Below are 19,930 nucleotides of genomic sequence, written 5' to 3' on the forward strand. Positions count from 1 at the left end.
TTTTTCTGTCAGAGATTCCAGGTGGAAAACAAGCTGTGAGAGGATTGTGGGAAATATCCAAACACCTGTCAGACCTCACACACCTGAACACAGAACCTTTGAGCTAAAGTCATTACAACAAACAGAGAAACCACAAAAACTGTTCACAGAGCAGCACCGACACGCCGCCTCGGGCTGAGACTCCACGGCCCAGAAACAAAACAGAAAACCTGCTGTGACACTCATTTCAGAGAAAAAGCACACCTTGTATAATGTTTGGCTTGCAGAAGAAGAATCACCAGAGGGAATCAGAGCAGCTGCGTGTAGGAACCTGCTGAGTTAATGATCTGTCAGCGTTCCTGCCAGCCGATCACAGATGATGAGTTTAAACATCAAATGGAGGAAAATAGATGAAAACCACTTTGTGGCAAATGAAACACTGTGCCATCATCACCTGAAATATTTCATAACAGTAAACTTCAGTTTAACTTTTCCAGGCCTGGAGATGTCTTATGATCATGGAATTGCAGCTTTTCCAGGAATTGTTTGTCATGTCAAACCTTCCCTGCGGCAGAAATCCTGTTCTCTTCATCGCACAGCTCTCCTCTCACTGTCCTCTGCCTCCCTCTGGTGGCGGGGCTCAGTTCCTGCGCTGCTCCTGGTCCTTCCGGCGCTGCTTTTCCTTCTGTTTCTCCAGCTTGTCCAGAGCTTTTTTCTCCTTCTCTGCTGCACTTTGAACATCTTTGATGCGGCGCTTCAGCGCGCTGCGATCAGACGAACTGAGCACGCCCAGACCCTGCAGAGGACGGGAGGACAGCTCCAGTTATGGTCTCCAAACAGTTCAGTATTGTAATTGACTTTACGTGTAACCTTTGCAAGCTGTGTCAGTCAGCCTTATCTAAGACTACGGCTATGACAGAGTCTCTCAGGAAGTCCTGTTCTTCCTCCTCATCCTCACCTTCAGTTTGCTGCCGTCCATCTGCAGCAGCTGCTGCCCGTCGATGTCTCTAGCACTGAATTCCGGAACGTACTGCTCCATGTTGAGTCCTCGGAGCCACTGACACACCTGCTGAGTCGTCCAGGACGAGTGGGGTTCATCGCAGGGCTGAGGAAGAGGAGGAGGGAGCACAGTGAGCCACAGGTGAGTAGATGACAACGTTTTGGTGTTTGAGGTGGCGAGTGTGTTACCTCATCGGAGGACTGGGACAGGGTGTGGTAGGGATGGGAGGACCTGGAGGAAGAGGAGTCAATGGGAGGAGAGGTGGAGGAGGAGGTGTGAGGAGGAGAGAACTCCTCACTGAGAGCCGACTCCTGTGGGGAGAACACAGAGACGTTACTTCAGCATTATTTCACTAAAACTACAACCGCAGCTACGAGCACCAGCAGACAGCTGGTCACGTGGTTGGTTGCCTTGGTAACAGTCCCCCTCAGATATTTGGTGTTCTTCATCGAGTGGTTGTTGCCTCCATCGCTCCCCTCAGTATGACCCACCCTCTTCGCATTGCGAGCGATTATCTCACCTTCTGTCCTGTTTCTCAGCTCTCAGAAACACAGCGCTGTGTCCATCTGCAGTCAGCTATATTTGACCACAGACCTCAGCATGTGTGAAAATGTAAAGGAAGAGCACGCACAGACACCACTCTGACTATCTCAGACATAGCATGGAAGGTGGGTTACAAAGCGGCTTGCAGATTACAGCAGCATGATCAGGCTTAAGAGCAGGAAGTTCAACTCGACGACGACTAAGCTGGCCAAAGGAGCTGATGCAAGAACAGGAAGCTCCTGAGCATGCATGGAGGGTTTCACCCCAAGTCCAGCGCCCTGAGGCTGTATGCAAGGGGAAGGAAGGAGGCGCTGGACTGGTGAGTGTCAGCACCACAGTCCGGGATGAGACAACAAACATCCGCGAATACATCAGGAAGATGGCTCCAACCGACCATAGAAGGACAGGCCCTTGCATGGTATGTACCACCGGCAGATAGAGGAGGTGGCTGACATCCAGAAATCCTACCAGTGGCTGGACTAAGCTGGACTGAAGGACAGCACAGAGGCACTAATCATGGCAGCACAAGAACAAGCTCTGAGCACAAGGGCACAGCTGTTAAACAATGACATATAAACCCTGCATCCAGGTCCTACACGGCACCAATGTGACTGAATGCTTTGGTCTGTTTAATTTGAACAATGTCACGTTGTTGGCCTCTCTGATTTTGTCAGCTCTCTTCATCTGCAGCAGTTTAAAGCTCAGTTTTTAAAACCTTACTATGTGACTGCAGCTCAGATCGGGATGGAAAAGAATCACTCGAATCTAAGAAACATTTGAACGGGTGCATGAAGATAGATATCAGGAATTGTGTACTGTGGATGCATTATTTCAGGTGTTTCCCCAACTGAAATTTACAGCATCCTTTTCCTGCTGTGTAAGTGCACCAGGAACCCTCATGTTAACTTTTATTGTGGGGAAAAAAGTTCATCCTCCAGCTTCACTGTGTGAATCTGTTTATGCTATGCTAACATAGCTGTGTCGCTAGCGATTACGTAGCACATCATTATATAGCAGCTAGCCCAACGTCAGTAACCCTACAAACATCACTGCTGTTTACTTTTCTGTCTCCATTTGTGTTGGAAGTGATAGCAGAGCTGTACGCTTGAATTTGTTTCAGAAATGTCTCACTCAGACAAGGGTGTATCATTTTTAGATGGAAACTAGCGAGCTAACTTCCTGCTAACCTAATGCCGTTAAACTTCATTAATCCTGGTTTTCATGGATGCCTGGAAGTTAACTCTCAGTTTTTAACTCCCAGTGATGACGCTGTGTTTGTTTGAGTTTAGGAAATGAAGACGAGTTTGGACCAGAAACGACTAAGTGGTCGGCATAGTGTACAGCAGTGGTTCCCTTTTTTTGCTAGGCCCCCCTTTGTTTTACCCCCCCGGCACAAACACATCCTCCAACCACACACGCCCATATTTTGCCCCATTGTGGTTTATTTCACACCTCAAACATTTAGTAAACAATTAAACAAATACAAGTAACCTGCAATAAATTACAGGCAGTAAGGAAATAAACTACTAACTCTTTTACGCTACGTCCGCACCTACACGCAGCTGTTTCGTCCACGTAAACGGCATTTCGAATCACTGAAAACTGAGATTTTTAAAACTCCTTTATTGCGTTTACGTGTGGTCAAGGAATACAGAGTTTGTCACGCAACGTCAAAGGTATGCGCCTTTTTCCACGTCACGCTGTGGCCATGTTATTGTTTACATGAGATGAATTGCAGAATGACAGAGAGACAAAATACTGTTAATCTGACTGTCTGCAGGTTTTACACGCTTACATACACACAGTTACTGTCCCTCCATTTACAAAGGCAGAGGCGTCACGGTGTCATTATTTTACATGTGGTTGTTTTTTCCTGTGTAATAATATTCAACATTGCTGTCAATACATTTTTCAAAAAATGCCTCTCTGTGCAAAATGGGTTTAAAAACATAAACAGCTGTGAGAGACTGTTTGTCTGTGATTTAAACAGCCCAGCGCTGCTCCCGATGAAGGGGAAACCTGCAGGGAGACCTACCTCGGCACCTGTGCAGGTGAAACCAAAGGACAGATTTGCGTCGCCATATTTTCTTTGGCTTAAAATGAAGTTGGTTTGGAAACATGTTCAGCGATGCTTCATCTCCTGCTTTGCGTTTGTGTGGGAGCCCCATTAAAAACCTGTCCATTATGCTAGCAGTGTCCAAGCATTTATTTATTTATTTTTTCCTTTTCATACCGCGCACCCCCTGCAATGGCTCTGCATCCCCCTAGGGGGCGGGCCCCACACTTTGGGAAGCTCTGGTGTACAGAAACATCTGTGCCGAGTATGGCCTGGAAGTCCGGAGGTCAAAATGGGAGACGAATGGGAGGGTGGTGGAGAATGAGCTAAGATCCTGTGGGACTTCCAGATACAGACGGACAAAGCAGTGATCAAGAATGACTAAGGGATTTTTTTATTTTTTTTTTTACACAGTGCTGTGGTGCATGTTCTCCCAGTGTTTGCATGGGTTGTCTGCGGGTACTCCGGCCTCCACCCACACTCCAAAGACATGCAGATAGGATGCTTAATCATCCAGGTAAGGAAATCCTCAAAAGTTGATTCTGTTCTTCTGGACGGAGAAACATTTCATCATGTGACTTCTTCAGTCTCAGCTGACTGCAGGTTTCCAACCTTATAAACATCTGCACAATGACTTAAACTAGCACCACTGGTGATTGATCATTGATCAACAGTCTTTGATCATTGGTGATGACAAGTTACACACACACACACACACACACACACACACACACACACACACACACACACACACACACACACACACACACAGCCTATCAGAGCCATTAGCAGCTCCTTCCTCTGAGCTGTGATGGTGAGCAGAGAGAGCCTTAACGAGAAAACAGGGATCAAGAACAACTTCCTCCAGGCTGCAGAACATTTATCATCAACCACAGCTGTGTGATCATGTGACTGTCTGTCAGCCAACACGAGTAAAATCAATACTAACACACACACTCACTCTGTAACCTGACACTGTGTGCACAGCTAACACAGCTACATTCAGATGGAATATGTCACGCGTGTGCTGCTGTGACGTTTTGTGGGAACGTTGTTCATGTCCTCTCTCAGAGACTGCTCACATGTTTCACTCTGAAAGTGTTTTTAATGAATAACCCACTAAAACAGCTGACTGACTCCTGTCCTGCTGCCAGCAGAGTACTGAGCCCCTCGTTGTGTTTCAGGGCGACGCCCAGAGACAACGCTGCTGAGGTCGCTTTATTTTATCTTCAGTCTCATCAAATCAAACAGCAACTGAGTGAAGACGCAGCTGCTCTAACAGACGCTGATAGATTTCTTTGATTGTTGATAGCTTGTCCTCGGCTCAGATAATCCCAACCTGACTGCATGAACAACTTTACAACCCAACAGCACTGCAGACTGACTGCAGCAGGCTGAGCCACGATGCTGTTTTCCACCCGTCAGGTGTGATCGAGGTGTGCAGCTGAGGCAGCTCTCACTCTGGACAAACTAAACAGGACCTCGGTCAGCTTCAGGAGGTTCTTGCTCCTCACTCTTTTTCTGAAACAGTCCTGATTGTGTGGCGTCTCTTTAGGAGAGCCTAAGTTCATGTTTAGTGATGTGCACCGTGTGCACCGCTGCCCTCTGTAGAGCGTGGGAGAAACATGCTCACACATGGACCTTACGGGTTGTATGAACACTGCTTGCTTCATGTATGATGAGACAGCAGCTGTAAGGTTGGTGAAAGTGTGTTTATTAAAGGACAAGCGCTGTTGAATTCCCAGTGAGATTGTGACTGTCCTGCAGACAGTTGCTGCTCCTCTCACAGTTCACAGGCTGGAAAATCCTCCTGTGTCCTTCTGACATCAGGCCCAAAGCTGCTGAGGAAACCACTGGTTTATCTGCAGGTTTGAAATCCTTTGCCTCCTCCTCCTCATCTTCATCTGCAGAGTTTATAATCAAAACCCTCTAACATCAAAGAAAAGCTCTAACATAAACCTGTAATCAGCTTAATTGGACATAAAGTATCTGAATTTCCGGAGCGGGACCAAACAGGCTACAAGCTGTTCGTTCTCATTTTCTTGTCCCACCCTTTTTTACTTCGTCACTTCTCATTACTATACAGGGATCAGCCAGGCCCGGGAGCCGCCCCCAGTCCCCTCTGAGGACTTCCCAAACTGCAGCTCACTTCATGTCTAAGCCATTCACCTTTAAAAACGCTGGCAAACCTAAGATGAGGACGTGGACCCAGCGAGTGAAAAAAGCAGAATTTCAGCCGGCTTCTGTGCATGCATGCTTGCATTGTTCATTGATGATGAGTGAAAACAAATCTGAAAAAGAGAAAGGTCACTTACAGCGGTGGCTCTGAGGAGCCTTTTCATGGATAACAAAGAAATCCTTCGTTTTATGGAAAGGGTTGGAACAACATCTCCTGGTTTTGAGTAAACTGAATCCCAGTCCCTGAAACAGGAAGTCTATAAAGACTTTGATGGTTGCAGCATGAAGAGTTTTCTGTCATGGATGACTGGACCCAATTCTTTCCAACTTCAAGGGTTCAAAATCTTTATTTAATGTGACAATATGTTTGAGAGGCTGCTGAAGAACATCATCTCCTCCTCCATCCCAGACACCACAGATCCGCTGCAGTTCGCCTACAGATCCAACAGATCCACAGAGGATGCCATCGCCCACGTCCTACACACCACTCTCAGCCACGTGGACAAGAAACAGGGTAACTATGTGCGAATGCTGTTTGTTGATTACAGTTCAGCGTTTAACACAATAGTGCCCTGCAGACTGTTCACAAAGCTGAGGGATCTGGGACTTAACAGCCGTCTGTGTGCATGGGTGTTGGACTTCCTCACTGGCAGAACTCAGGTGGTGAGGGTGGGCAGGTGCTTCTCCAACAGCATCACCATCAACACAGGAGCACCTCAGGGATGTGTCCTCTCGCCACTGCTCTACTCCCTCTACACTTCAGACTGTGTGGCCACCCATGGCTCCAACACCATTGTGAAGTTTGCTGACGACACAGTGGTGTTGGGTGCCATCTCCAACAACGATGAGGCGGCCTACATGGATGAAGTGAAGAATCTGGCATCGTGGTGCCAGGACAACCACCTCCAGCTGAACGTCAGCAAGACCAAGGAGCTGGTGGTGGACTTCAGAAGGGGTCAGCACAGAGACTACAAGCCCATTATCATCAATCGAGCTCCAGTGGAGAGGGTGCAGTCCTTCAAGTATCTTGGTGTCCACATCTCCTCAGACCTGACATGGGCTGCCCACATTCAGGTCCAGACCAAAAAGGCTAGGCAGCGCCTGTATCACCTACGACAACTGAGGAAGTTCAGGGTCTCTCCAAAGATCCTCAGGATTTTCTATACAGGCGCTGTGGAGAGCATCCTCACACAGAACATGACATCGTGGTTCGGGAACAGCTGTGTGAAGGACCAAAAAGCTCTCCAGAGAGTGATCCGTACAGCAGAACGCTGCTGCAGGATTGCTCTCCCCCCGCTTCAGGACACCTACACCAGGAGATGCCGGACTAGAGCAGATACTGAAGGACCCGTCCCATCCTGGCAACAAACTGTTCCAACTTCTGCAATCTGGTAGAAGGTTCCGCATCTTCCGGGCAAGGACAGAGAGACTCAAGAGGAGCTTCTATCCCCAAGCCATCCGTGCCCTAAACACACACACCCGCCCTCTCACATCATCTATAACTGACTGAGACAGGACTCTTCCAGACACTAAACCAAGGCACAATGTACATTTCAATTCCTTTAATTTTAAATATCTTTATATTGTCTATCCTGTAAAATAGTCAGATGTCTATTCATATTAATGTACAGAATTCACCTGCTTGCTGCTACTACTGCACATTCACCCAGTGTATATACTATATGTATGTATATATATATATATAATGTTCTTCCTCTACCCCCCTCCCCCCCAAATTTTGCACATGTCGAGGAGCGTGTCAGGCTACATTTCACTGTGTGTTATACTTGTATAACTATGCATGTGACAAATAAAGAACCTTGAACTTGAACTTGAATGTAGAGTTCATACCCAGAAATATGATCAGTAGCGGTTTTAGATACGGGCGACACGGGCGGTTGCCCGGGGCGGCATCGTGGTGGGGGGCAGCATCATGGGCATCGGCAAAAAAAAACCTGCTCGTACTCATGCTGCCCCGGTGTCATGCCAGCGCATACTGGGAATGGCATAGGCACCGATCGGTTTTCTATCGCCCATTTGCTGGGAGTAAGGGCGCCCTCCGTTTGCGAGGTGCGCCTGCTGCTTGCGGCGCAGAGAGGAGAGGGCGGGGCGGCGGGGGATTCTCTGGCTGGCTGCAGCAGCATCTAATAACCAACTCGCAAAATAAAACAAAATAAAAACAACAAACAAACCAACAACACGAAAACACCAGACATCCTGATACAGATTTATAATAAAGGGATCAATAACAATTTAAAATCTATATTTTATATTTTGTTGATTTAAAGTCTCACACACAACCTGTTTTTAAAGTTTAAAAACAGAGAAAAGAGGAGGAGTGTAGCGACTTCCACAGTCGCTGGAGGCCGGGGATGGAGCCCGCCTATTTGCCTGACGCGCTGTCAACTTTACGCAATAATGCCAGAGGTGGAATTGCTTGCTTGTTTATTAAAATGCTTGAAAAGTTTACAGAGCATGTGATCGGCTCGCGATTCAAACTCTACATCACAGGCTCTAACGCAACAAGGGGAAACTCATTGTGCTGCGGTCAACAAAAACTACGGCTACCCGCCCTCCTCTCTGTCAAAATCAAACCAGTGAGAGACAGACTGACAACGCCCTCTTAGTGTCACCGCTAGCACCCACGTGACTCCTGTTACACATCACCATAGCAACCAAACAAATGAAAACCCAGTGATCATTAAAATTCAATACATTTAATTATGGCTCCTACAAGGAGAAACGAGAAAAAGATGCAGGTAAGCAGATGGGTGACTGGATAATGGCAGGTCATCCTGAAACATTAAGAATCAGAATACTTTCTTAATCAATAAGGAAATTATGTGGGTTACAGTTGCTCCAAGAAGAAATGGTAAAAATAGTAACAGACTAAACTCCAAACAATATATACAATAATATAATATTAATTAGTCAGGGTCAATTGTTGATTTGTCCTGTTCTCATTGTATGACGAATTATGATGTCTGTTTAGTAGCCGTTTGCACACTATGCATTTCTCTCTCTCTTCATATGTGTGTGTGTGTGTGTGTGTGTGTGGGGGGGGGGGCACCAGAGGGAGTGTTCGCCCAGGGCGCCAAACAGGCTAGGACCGCCACTGCATATGAATTTCCTTTGTTAACACTGATGTTACCAGCCCCTTCTCTGTTTCTGTTTGTTGGTTTGTTTTGCACTTTCGAGCCACCGTACATAACGCTGTGTTTGTCTCATACCTGGGAGTGAGACTTGCGCGGTCTCGGGGAGCTCAGCGGTGGAATTTTGGGGGAGCAGGGCGGAGTACCGGAGGAGGAGATCGACCCCCGTCCTTCGGTGAACCAGGAGAAGGAGATGAAGGATCCGGAGGAACGGGATGGACTCTCAGACGGCTCTCTGAGGACAGAGGACAGCGTCAGGACAGGAAACGCATAAAAACACATGTTCGTCCTCTTAAATGATGTGTGTGGTGGAGCCACCTGCTGCCCACAGAGAGCCTGTTGGATTTATCTTTCCTCACTCTGATGTATGAACGCCTCAGAGTCACCCTGTGAAAGACACGGGGACAACAGTCAAAGGTGCAGAAACATTTGTGCTGACTGCGGGGACCTTGGATGAAGGATTCAACATAAATGACCTCATCAGTCACGAATATTAAATATAGTTTAAAACACCTGGAAAAGTGAAGTCAGAGCTGATCAGGACTGGGAAAGGCCGCTGTGACTGGATGGTTCAGTAAATGGATCATCTTCTTGTTTTTGATGTTTTTACCTTCAGGTTACTGTAAACTGATTGGGTCCTCACAAATACACTAAGACCAACATGTGTGTGCATCTCACCCCAGGTCCAGGAAGCGTCTTTTGGTTTTCTTGTCGAAGATGACGGTCGGACTGCCGGGATCAGCTGGACTCGTGTCTCGACTTGTATCAGAGACCAACACTGACACACACACACACACACTCGTTAGCATCTGTGCAACATTATATGTCAATCAGATCTCACAGGAAGCGAGTGTTTGTTATATGTGTGTGTTTTCCGGTGTTTGCAGGTGTGCACCTTCACTGTCGGGCCTTCTGTTCCTCCTCATGTAGACAGGTGAGCAGTCGGAGGAGGGACAGGATTTAGATGGTGAGCTGCTGGGAGTAACCAGGGCCTCTTGAGAAGTTGCATTGGTCAGCTGATGGTACCGCCCCCGAGGTGGACCAGCCAATGACAAGCCTCCGTCCTCTGGCGAGCGACGGACCTGAAAAACGAAAGGACAATGAAACTTGTTTTCTTTTACTTTTTAAAACCTGATGTGAGCTCGGTGAACTCACCAGCGACGTGTCGAAGGAGAATCCAGGGCTTCTAGCTGACAGCAGCGAATCAGGGGAGGGGGAGGACCCTCGCATCGCCAGGTGGAGAGGCGAGCGGGCAGAGTGCAACGGACTGTCCTGGAATGATAGACACACTAGATTTCATCACACACCAGAAACGGAATAATCTAACAATGAAATGATCTCAGGAATTTAACAAAATACTTTAAAATTAAAAACTAAATTAATAATTTTAAGTTCCTCTTAGTGCTGATGACATCACTGGCTGTGATGTGCATCTAATGTTATTGTGCATCTAAAATGTTATTGTTTCAACATCTTTGTCATTTAATTCTCTAAAATATTTAGATGCATCTCACTGACCTCCACCTTTCTGTCGAGGCAGTCGTCGCCCTCCGTTGAGCTAATGCTGTCTCGGTAACGGGACCTGGACGGGCGTTGTCTCCGTGTTTTGACAGACAGCTGGGCGCGGCCTTTCTGGATGCTGTTATCCAGCAGCTCTGTCTCTGGGATCGCCTCGTTCAGGTCTGAAACACCCACACACACACACACAAGAGTGTAAATGTGAGGCAGGCACTGAATGAACTTTGACCTTGTTATTGATCCAGAATGGTTCCACACACTGGTGACGGCAGCTACATTGTAGCCACAGCTGCCCTGGGGCGCACTGACAGAGGCGAGGCTGCCGGACACTGGCGCCACCGGCCCCTCTGACCACCACCAGTAGGCAACGGGTGAAGTGTCTTGCCCAAAGACACAACAACCGAGACTGTCCAAGCCGGGGCTCGAACCATCAACCTTCCGATTACAAGACGAACTCCCAACTCTTGAGCCACGATCGCCCCAATGATCCGTGCAGGATAAATATTCAGGTTTCCTTCTTAAAAAAAAGGTGTTATGGCTAAAAGACGACCTGTAGAGAGAGGTCGCCCAGTGATTGACTGTTCCAATGACATCATCAGGACCCAGATCAGAGCAACTGAACTTGCTGTGAGGAGCTCCTGTCTGAAGTTTCCCACTCATGTTCAGACAAACCTCTGTGGATCAGAGTGAACCTGAAGGAGCCCTACAAACAGACAGACTCTAAGGCAGATTCTGACTGTGTTTACACTGGTTTCAAAGTGGATTTCTAGAGCTTTACTCACAGCAGTGGAAGGTGTTCACCATGAAAATGCAGTAATGAATGGTGGATGATGAATAGATGATGGGTGGATGGATGATGGATGGATGTACATGGGTGGGTGATGGACTGATGGTGAGTGAAGATTTCAAGCTGCAGTTTTTGTGATGATGCTGAAGCTTGTTCAACATAATCAGCTCCTCTTCCTCCTCCCACTCACCCCATCAGGAGTCCATCAAATATTCAACACACTGACCATCATGCTGGAGCCTATCCCAGCTGTCGTAGGGAGAGAGGCGGGGCACAGCCTGGACAGGTTGCCAGACTCTCGGAGGGCTAACACAGAGAGACAGCCAATCATTCACACTTATGGGCAATTTAGAATCACCAGTTAACCTAACCTCACTGTATCCCACTGAACTGTGTTAAATACATTTTGTTAACTTTGTTTTTTAAATGGAAAAATATCACCATGTCAATTAAGCCTATAACACATTCAAACAACAGATGCAAAGTCCCAGGCACATTTACATCCCAGGTCTCCAAACAAACGGTATCAATACATAAGAAAACTTTGTTAACTAATTAGTGTGGATGGTTAAAACACAACGCTGTTGTGCTGGGGTTCATAAATCATGACACTCCCCTACATAAGCTCCCTGAATTGGCAAAAAGTATCGGTATCAGTATTGCTATCGCCAATACTGCTCTTAAATTACTTGGCATCAGATCAATACCAAAATTTGCAGTATTGCACAGCACCAGCACCGAGGCAGTTACTGTTGTTTTCCCCGAAACAGTCGCTGTGGCTGAAGGAAAAAAGAGGACATAAAAAGTTTGATATCAAAGACTAACAGAAGAAAAAAGAAGGACAGAGGTCATGTGACCTGACACAACGTAAAAGTCTGAGTGGCGATCTGTGATCTTTGTGTTTGCAGTGTTCGATCTGCTGTTTGTGAAATCTGGTAGATTTTTAAAAAAGGTACGTTTACCTTACATTTGGATTAAAAAGGTTAAAGCCAGCACAATTTCAGTTTTATAATCAGCATGGTTTCTCTGCTTTCTGTCAGTGATGCTGGTGACAGTTATCGCACGTCTTCAGTCCGTCTTAACATGATCATACAGGCTTCCTGCCTCTCCTCCCCCACACTGAACTGACGGCAGTTTATTTCCCAGGGGGGAGAGAGAAGGAGTTAAAGTGATGATGAGGGGAGGGGGAGGAGAGGAAATGGAGGATTTGGTGCAGAAACATTCAATCCAGGTGACAGAGAGGGAGAAAATAAAGATTTAATGGAGCAGAGGATGGAGGAATGGAGGTGGGGGAGGGATCAGGGGAGAGAGTAAATGATATTAGAGGAAGGTGAGGGGGTGAGGAGGGAGTCAGATGATATTAGAAAAAGGGGGAACAAAGAATAAGAAACCTTCAGCCGCTTTCATGTTTGATTCTTTAACTCGGATTTTGATCAAACAGGAAACAGAATTCAGAACCAGGGTCCATCAAACCAGGGTCCATCCAAACAGGGTTCATCCAACCAGGGTCTATCCAAACAGGGTCCATCCAACCAGGATCCATCCAAACAGGGTCCATCCAACCAGGATCCATCCAAACAGGGTCCATCCAATCAGGGTCCATCCAAACAGGGTCCATCCAACCAGGATCCATCCAAACAGGGTCCATCCAACCAGGATCCATCCAAACAGGGTCCATCCAATCAGGGTCCATCCAACCAGGATCCATCCAAACAGGGTCCATCAAACCAGGGTCCATCCAAACAGGGTCCATCCAACCAGGATCCATCCAAACAGGGTCCATCCAATCAGGGTCCATCCAACCAGGATCCATCCAAACAGGGTCCATCCAAACAGGGTCCATCCAATCAGGGTCCATCAAACCAGGGTCCATCCAACCAGGGTCCATCCAAACAGGGTCCATCAAACCAGGATCCATCCAAACAGGGTCCATCAAACCAGGATCCATCCAAACAGGGTCCATCCAAACAGGGTCCATCCAACCAGGATCCATCCAAACAGGGTCCATCCAATCAGGGTCCATCCAATCAGGGTCCATCCAAACAGGGTCCATCCAATCAGGGTCCATCAAACCAGGGTCCATCCAAACAGGGTCCATCAAACCAGGGTCCATCCAAACAGGGTCCATCAAACCAGGGTCCATCCAAACAGGGTCCATCCAACCAGGATCCATCCAAACAGGGTCCATCCAATCAGGGTCCATCCAAACAGGGTCCATCCAACCAGGATCCATCCAAACAGGGTCCATCCAATCAGGGTCCATCCAAACAGGGTCCATCCAATCAGGGTCCATCAAACCAGGGTCCATCCAACCAGGGTCCATCCAACCAGGGTCCATCCAAACAGGGTCCATCCAATCAGGGTCCATCAAACCAGGGTCCATCCAACCAGGGTCCATCCAAACAGGGTCCATCCAACCAGGGTCCATCAGCATGTTTGCTGACAGTCCAACAGATTCATTTCCTGTGACTTTTATTTGTCTGCCTTATGAAACATCTGTGGAGGAGTTTAACCTCCAGGAGGAGGAAAAACTTGCAATGGGAAAAAAGGTCTGTTTAAGGACCACTCCACTCCTGTGTGTGTGTGTGTGTGTGTGTGTGTGTGTGTGTGTGTGCACACGTGTGTGTGTGTGCACACGTGTATGTGTGTGTACACATGTGTGTGTGTGTGTGTACGCATGTGTGTGTGTGCACATGCGTGCACACGTGTGTGTGTGTGCGCACGTGTGCACACACACGTGTGTGTGTGTGCACAGGTGTGTGTGAGAGAGACTCACCGAACACGCTGTCGGTATCGTCGAGTTCAGCAGACATGGCTCCTCAGCAGTATCTGTGCACAAGAAGAGACCAAATCATTTTGGAGATTATGTATCTGAATTTCAGGAGCAGGGCCACGCCTCCAAACACGCTCCTTCCGGTTGCCCTATAGCAGGGGTGTCAAACTCCAGGCCTCGAGGGTCCTGTAGGTTTTACATATCACCCTGGGTCAACACACCTGAATCAAGTGATCAGTTCATTACCAGGCCTCTGGAGAACTTCAAGACATGTTGAGGAGGTAATTTAGCCATTTAAATCATCTAAAACCTGCAGGACACCGGCCCTGGAGGCCTGGAGTTCGACACCTGTGCCCTATAGGTTCCCTCAGTTCTGCAACTGTTCATTCTTGTTTACGTGCCCCTCCCTCCCTCCTTGTTCTCAATTCTTTAATTTCTTCTTTTCTACAACAACAACAATCTTTATTTATAGAGCACATTTAAAAGCCTTGGGCATACCAAAGTGCTTTACATAAAACAATAAAAAATAAAACAGTTCACACATTAACATCAAATTCATAAAAGTAACGGATTATGTTCACAGATAAAAGCCACCAATAAGAGTAAACTGCAGCACATAGGTTATAGCAAGGTAAGACTGTACCACCATGATAAAAGACACCAATAATGGAAAGATAGCAGAGAATTTAATACAATAGGTCACTGCAAACAAGCCAGCATTTAACTGGTAGAAAAGGCAAGTTTAAAAAGATATGTTTTTAGCCGTGATTTAAAAGAATGAATAGAATCAGACGCCCGGATGCCAATCGGGAGATTGTTCCACAGCTCCAGTGCAACTAGAGCAAACGATCGATCACCTCTAGATTTCAGTCGAGATCTGGGCTGAACCAACAGTAACTGCGAGGATGACCTTAACGCCCTAGCAGGAGCATATGGGTTTAAAAGTTCCTTAAGATAGTTTGGTGCAGTGTTATTGGTAATTTTAACAGTAAACAACAAAATTTTAAATTGAATACGATATTTGACAGGCAACCAGTGCAGATCAGCAAGGACAGGAGTAATGTGGGCAAACTTCTTGGTTTTAGTTAGAATGCGTGCTGCAGCATTCTGAACTGTCTGTAATCTATGTAAAAGGGTAGAGTGGAGACCACAATAAAGTGAATTACAGTAATCTAGCCTTGACGTTACAAAGGCGTGGATGAGCTTTTCTAGGTCTTTATACGGGATATAGTGCCTGGCCTTAGAAATAAGGCGAAGCTGGTAAAAACTGGATCTGACAACAGCAGACACTTGTTTATCAAGTTTAAATGAGCTGTCAAATAAGACACCCAGATTCCTAACAGTGTCAGAGAAAGAACTAGTGAGAAAACTAAAGGCATCCCGAAGTTTGGCACGAAGGGCATTACTACCAAAAATCATAATTTCAGTTTTCTTATCATTAAGGATAAGAGTATTTGCCAAAATATTTAGTACATGGGGATCTGCCAGCTCGGGAGCCGTCGCCAGTCCCCTTCGAGGCCTTCCCCAAACTGCAGCTCAGTTCATGTCCAAGCGTTCACCTTTACCTACTAAAACGCTGTCAATCCTAAAATGAGGACGTGGGCCCAGCTAGTGAAAAGTTAAATAAAGTTAAAGGAGCAGTCTGTCTGCTGAAGAACACCTGTGATGGGTGCAGGAGGTCAGCTTTATGGTCTGACCGACACATTTATGGGCTTCAACGTGAAAACTAATGTGCTCTACATAAATACAGTTATGAGCTGAGTGTGTCAGTGTGTGCTAAACTAGTGCTGTGCATTAAAAGAAGTGAGACAGGTGAGGTCAGACCAACCCAGGGGGAGACACAGAAACATTGCTGTTATATTAGATATCTTTCTTTACTCTGAATGTTTCAAAGCTTGATGAAGTTCTGGACACGAAGCAAGTGCTCCAACTACCACTGGGACCACTGTCATCTTCACCCTCCACATCTCCTCCAGCTCTTCTCTGAGCCCTTGGTATTTCTCCTGCTTCTCGTGTTCCTTCTTCCTGTTGCTGTCATTGGGAACCGCTACATCGATCACTACGGCCGGCTTCATCTGTTTGTCTACCACCACTACGTCCGGTTGGTTAGCCACCACCATTTTGTCCGTCTGTATCTGGAAGTCCCACAGGATCTTAGCTCGGTCATTCTCCATCACCCTGGGGGCATCTCCCATGTCAGCCACCTCCTCTATCTGCCGGTGGTACATACCATGCAGGGGCCTGTCGTCCCATGATGGTTTCTCCTCTTTCTTGGGTTTCTGCTGCCTGAGGTATTCACTGAGCACACAGTTGGTTGGGGTCATCTTTCTGATCTTCCTTCCGCTTAGCGTACAGCCTCAGGGTGCTGGACTTGGGGTGAAACCCTCCATGCATGGTCAGGAGCTTCCTCGGATTGATGTCAGTGGCTTCTATCTCCTCCTTTGGCCAGCTTATTATCCCAGCAGGGTACCTGATCACAGGCAGGGCGTAGGTGTTGATACCCCGGATCTTGTTCTTACCATTCAGCTGACTCCTCAGGACCTGCCTGACCCTCTGCAGGTACTTAGTGGTTGCAACTTTCCTAGCAGGGTCTTCATGGTTTCCATTTGCCTGTGGGATCCCCAGGTACTTGTAGCTGTGCTCTATGTCTGCAATGTTGCCTTCTGGTAGTTCGATCCCATCAGTTCTGACTACATTCCCTCTGTTTGTTACCATCCGACTACACTTCTCCAGTTGACTTTCCGATGTCAGTGGTGTGGATCAGTTCATCCATGTCCTGTTCACATACAGCTTGATGGCATCCATGTACAGGAGGTGACTGACAGCTGCTCCACTCTGTAGTCGGTATCCGTAGCCAGTCTTGTCAGTGATCTCACTGAGGGGGTTCAGGCCTATGCAGAACAGCAGTGGGGACAGAGCATCTCCTTGGTAGATCCCGCACCTGATGGTAAATTGTGCTGTAGGGTTCCTGATGAAGGCTCTCTTGTATAGTTCTAGGCATTTCAGGATCCAGGTGTGGGGCATTTGGTACTGAGGCCGGTTATCAGCTTGTTCTGCCAGTAGGTGTGAACCATGAACCATGTCACCTGAACACACACCCCACCTGCTTCTCACCTTTTGCTGTAAACTGCCTCACTGAGAGCTGGAGGACATCACTCGATGATGCCAGAAGAACCACATCATCTGCAGGAAGCAGAGATCCTAAGACCACTGAAACCAAAGTGGGGCCCTACTGACCAACGTCCACACACACACACACACACACACACACACACACACAAGAACAGGCACACACACACACACACACACACACACACACACACACAAGAACAGACACACACACACACACACACACACACACACACACAAGAACAGGCACACACACACACACACACACACACACACACACACACACACACAAGAACAGGCACACACACACACACACACACACACAAGAACAGACACACACACACACACACACACACACACACACACACACACACACAAGAACAGACACACACACACACACACACACACACACACACACACACAAGAACAGACACACACACACACACACACACACACACACACACACACAAGAACAGACACTCACACACACACACACACACACACACACACACACAAGAACAGACACACACACACACACACACACAAGAACAGACACACACACACAGACACACACACACACACACACACAAGAACAGACACACACACACACACACACACACACACACACACACACAAGAACAGACACTCACACACACACACACAAGAACAGGCACACACACACACACACACACACACACACACACACACAAGAACAGACACACACACACACACACACACAAGAACAGACACACACACACACACACACAAGAACAGGCACACACACACACACACACACACACACACACACACAAGAACAGACACACACACACACACACACACACACACACACAAGAACAGACACTCACACACACACACACACACACACACACACACACACACACACACAAGAACAGACACTCACACACACACACACACACACACACACACACACACACACACGAACAGACACTCACACACACACACACACACACACACACACACACACACACACACACACAAGAACAGACACTCACACACACACACACACACACACACACACGAACAGACACTCACACACACACACGAACAGACACTCACACACACACACACACGAACAGACACTCACACACACACACACACACACACACACACACACACACACACACACACACAAGAACAGACACACACACACACACACAGATGTCAAAGCTCTGTTCGGTGTCTGCAGGCTGGAGCTCCGGCAGGAAAATGCACCGTCAGCCCGAGTCAGGAGGAGGTGGAGGGTGGAGGTGTGACAGGAGAGAAGACATGCAGAGATGGAGGCTGAGAAACGGACAGCAGTGATGAAGACAGGAGGAGAGGAAGAGGAGAGGTAAACAAGAGGAACAAACATGAACTCACCTCTGCGTCTCTCTCCCTCTGACTGTTGTCATGGCACGTCACCCTCTCTCTCTGTCTCTCTCTCTGGACTGCGACTCCCAGGATTCCACGGGGCTTCGCTCCTGCCCAACAACAGTCTGGGCTCAGGCAGAGGATTGTGGGTGCTGTAGTGTCCTGTTTCAGGAAACGTAGGTCTGCTGACGGCTGCAGGCAGAGATGCTGGCTCACCGCTACTCAGCACAACACTGCAGCCTCCATCTGAGAGAGGAGCAAGGACAGCTGAGACACACCGAGGAGGAGGAGGAGAAAAGAGAGAGAGGGATGCGCAAAAGCAGGCAGAGCGGAGAGGCAGAAGAACATGACGTCATGTCTTCAGCTAAAAATCAAAACAGAAATCAGATTCATGAAATCATCAAGGAAGAAAGAAACTCAGGAAAATGACAAATAAAACCTTAAAATCAAGACCATGATGAAAAATCTTTTATTAATCTACAGAAAACCGATCAGAGACTAACAGCATCATTGTTGGGGCAGATATGAAAAATACATTTTCTGATTAAAATGATAAAAATACAAAAACACACCTTAGAGCAGATATGAGCTCAGGTGATAAAGTCCTAACTGTATGACACTACAAAAGAGTTCAGGCTCCAATCAGAAGCATCCGCACAATGAAAAGTGCAGTATTTCAGAGATGGCTTGGTGCAGGAATACGTGTGGTTGGTGATTGGTTTAATGGGAATCTTTGTATGTCTTTTGAGCAGGTCCAAAAGAAATAAGGAATACAACAAATGGATTTTTATGCATTTTTACAGACCCGTCACTTAATTACTTCAAGTTTTGATACTTTGCACAGTACAAAGCAACTAGGACCCATGGCAAATTTCTTTTTACACTTAAACGCAGATAAAAGTACCATAAGACAGTTTTACAATACACTACAAGGCCATAACAAACATGATATTAGGAAACTTGTTGGGAGGGAGGCCTCCAGTGTCACTGTGATGATCATGCCTGCAGTGAGCGCATACAATCTCAGCATTCTTTATTTCTTAATAAAAGATTTAAAGAAACACAATATAAAATTTTACACAGACAGTTTAGACCTTTTCTGAATAAAACTGATCCGAGTAGGTCAGCACAATGTACTAAATGTAAATCTGCGGGGACCTCCTTGCATTCTGGCTCTGTGTAACAGAAGAATTAAAGGATATATTTAAAAGCAGAATACAAAAAGATCCAGCTCAGTATTTATTGGGGCTGCCAACTCTGAACAAATTTCCAGATAAAAACAAATATAAACTACTATGTAAATTATTTTTCTTGGCAAGAAAATGTATTTTTTTCAATTGGATCAATAAAAAACCACCAACAATAACTCAGTGGTACAAAGAAATCTTTACCAATGGAAAGACTGAGTGCAAACCTGAATGGT

At 46.8% G+C, this 19,930-nt stretch overlaps 1 protein-coding gene across 3 annotated transcripts; it reads right to left on the minus strand.

Moving 5' to 3' along the window:
- Nucleotides 1-449: 449 nt before the first annotated feature.
- samd14 (sterile alpha motif domain containing 14) lies at nt 450-18,604 on the minus strand. 3 transcript variants are annotated; one of them, XM_085455264.1, is made up of 11 exons: nt 18,517-18,604; nt 13,990-14,042; nt 10,427-10,590; nt 10,064-10,180; nt 9,804-9,990; nt 9,587-9,686; nt 9,227-9,295; nt 8,987-9,143; nt 1,168-1,290; nt 938-1,084; nt 450-775 (listed from the first exon to the last, which is right to left on the minus strand). In XM_085455264.1, exons 2-11 carry the CDS (start codon nt 14,024-14,026, stop codon nt 620-622), a joined length of 1,257 nt encoding a protein of 418 aa, XP_085311390.1. In that variant the 5' UTR covers nt 14,027-14,042; nt 18,517-18,604; the 3' UTR covers nt 450-619. The 3 variants fall into 3 exon arrangements, with proteins under 3 accessions (XP_085311390.1, XP_085311392.1, XP_085311391.1); XM_085455266.1 differs by lacking the exon at nt 18,517-18,604 and adding an exon at nt 17,101-17,473; XM_085455265.1 differs by lacking the exon at nt 18,517-18,604 and having other exon boundaries at nt 13,990-14,863.
- Nucleotides 18,605-19,930: the final 1,326 nt, after the last annotated feature.

The sequence above is a fragment of the Copadichromis virginalis genome, linkage group LG4, assembly GCF_057382275.1.
Source record: "Copadichromis virginalis isolate Kocher_CV1m ecotype Utaka linkage group LG4, C_Virginalis_male_GT1.1, whole genome shotgun sequence".
Classification (NCBI taxonomy): domain Eukaryota; kingdom Metazoa; phylum Chordata; class Actinopteri; order Cichliformes; family Cichlidae; genus Copadichromis; species Copadichromis virginalis.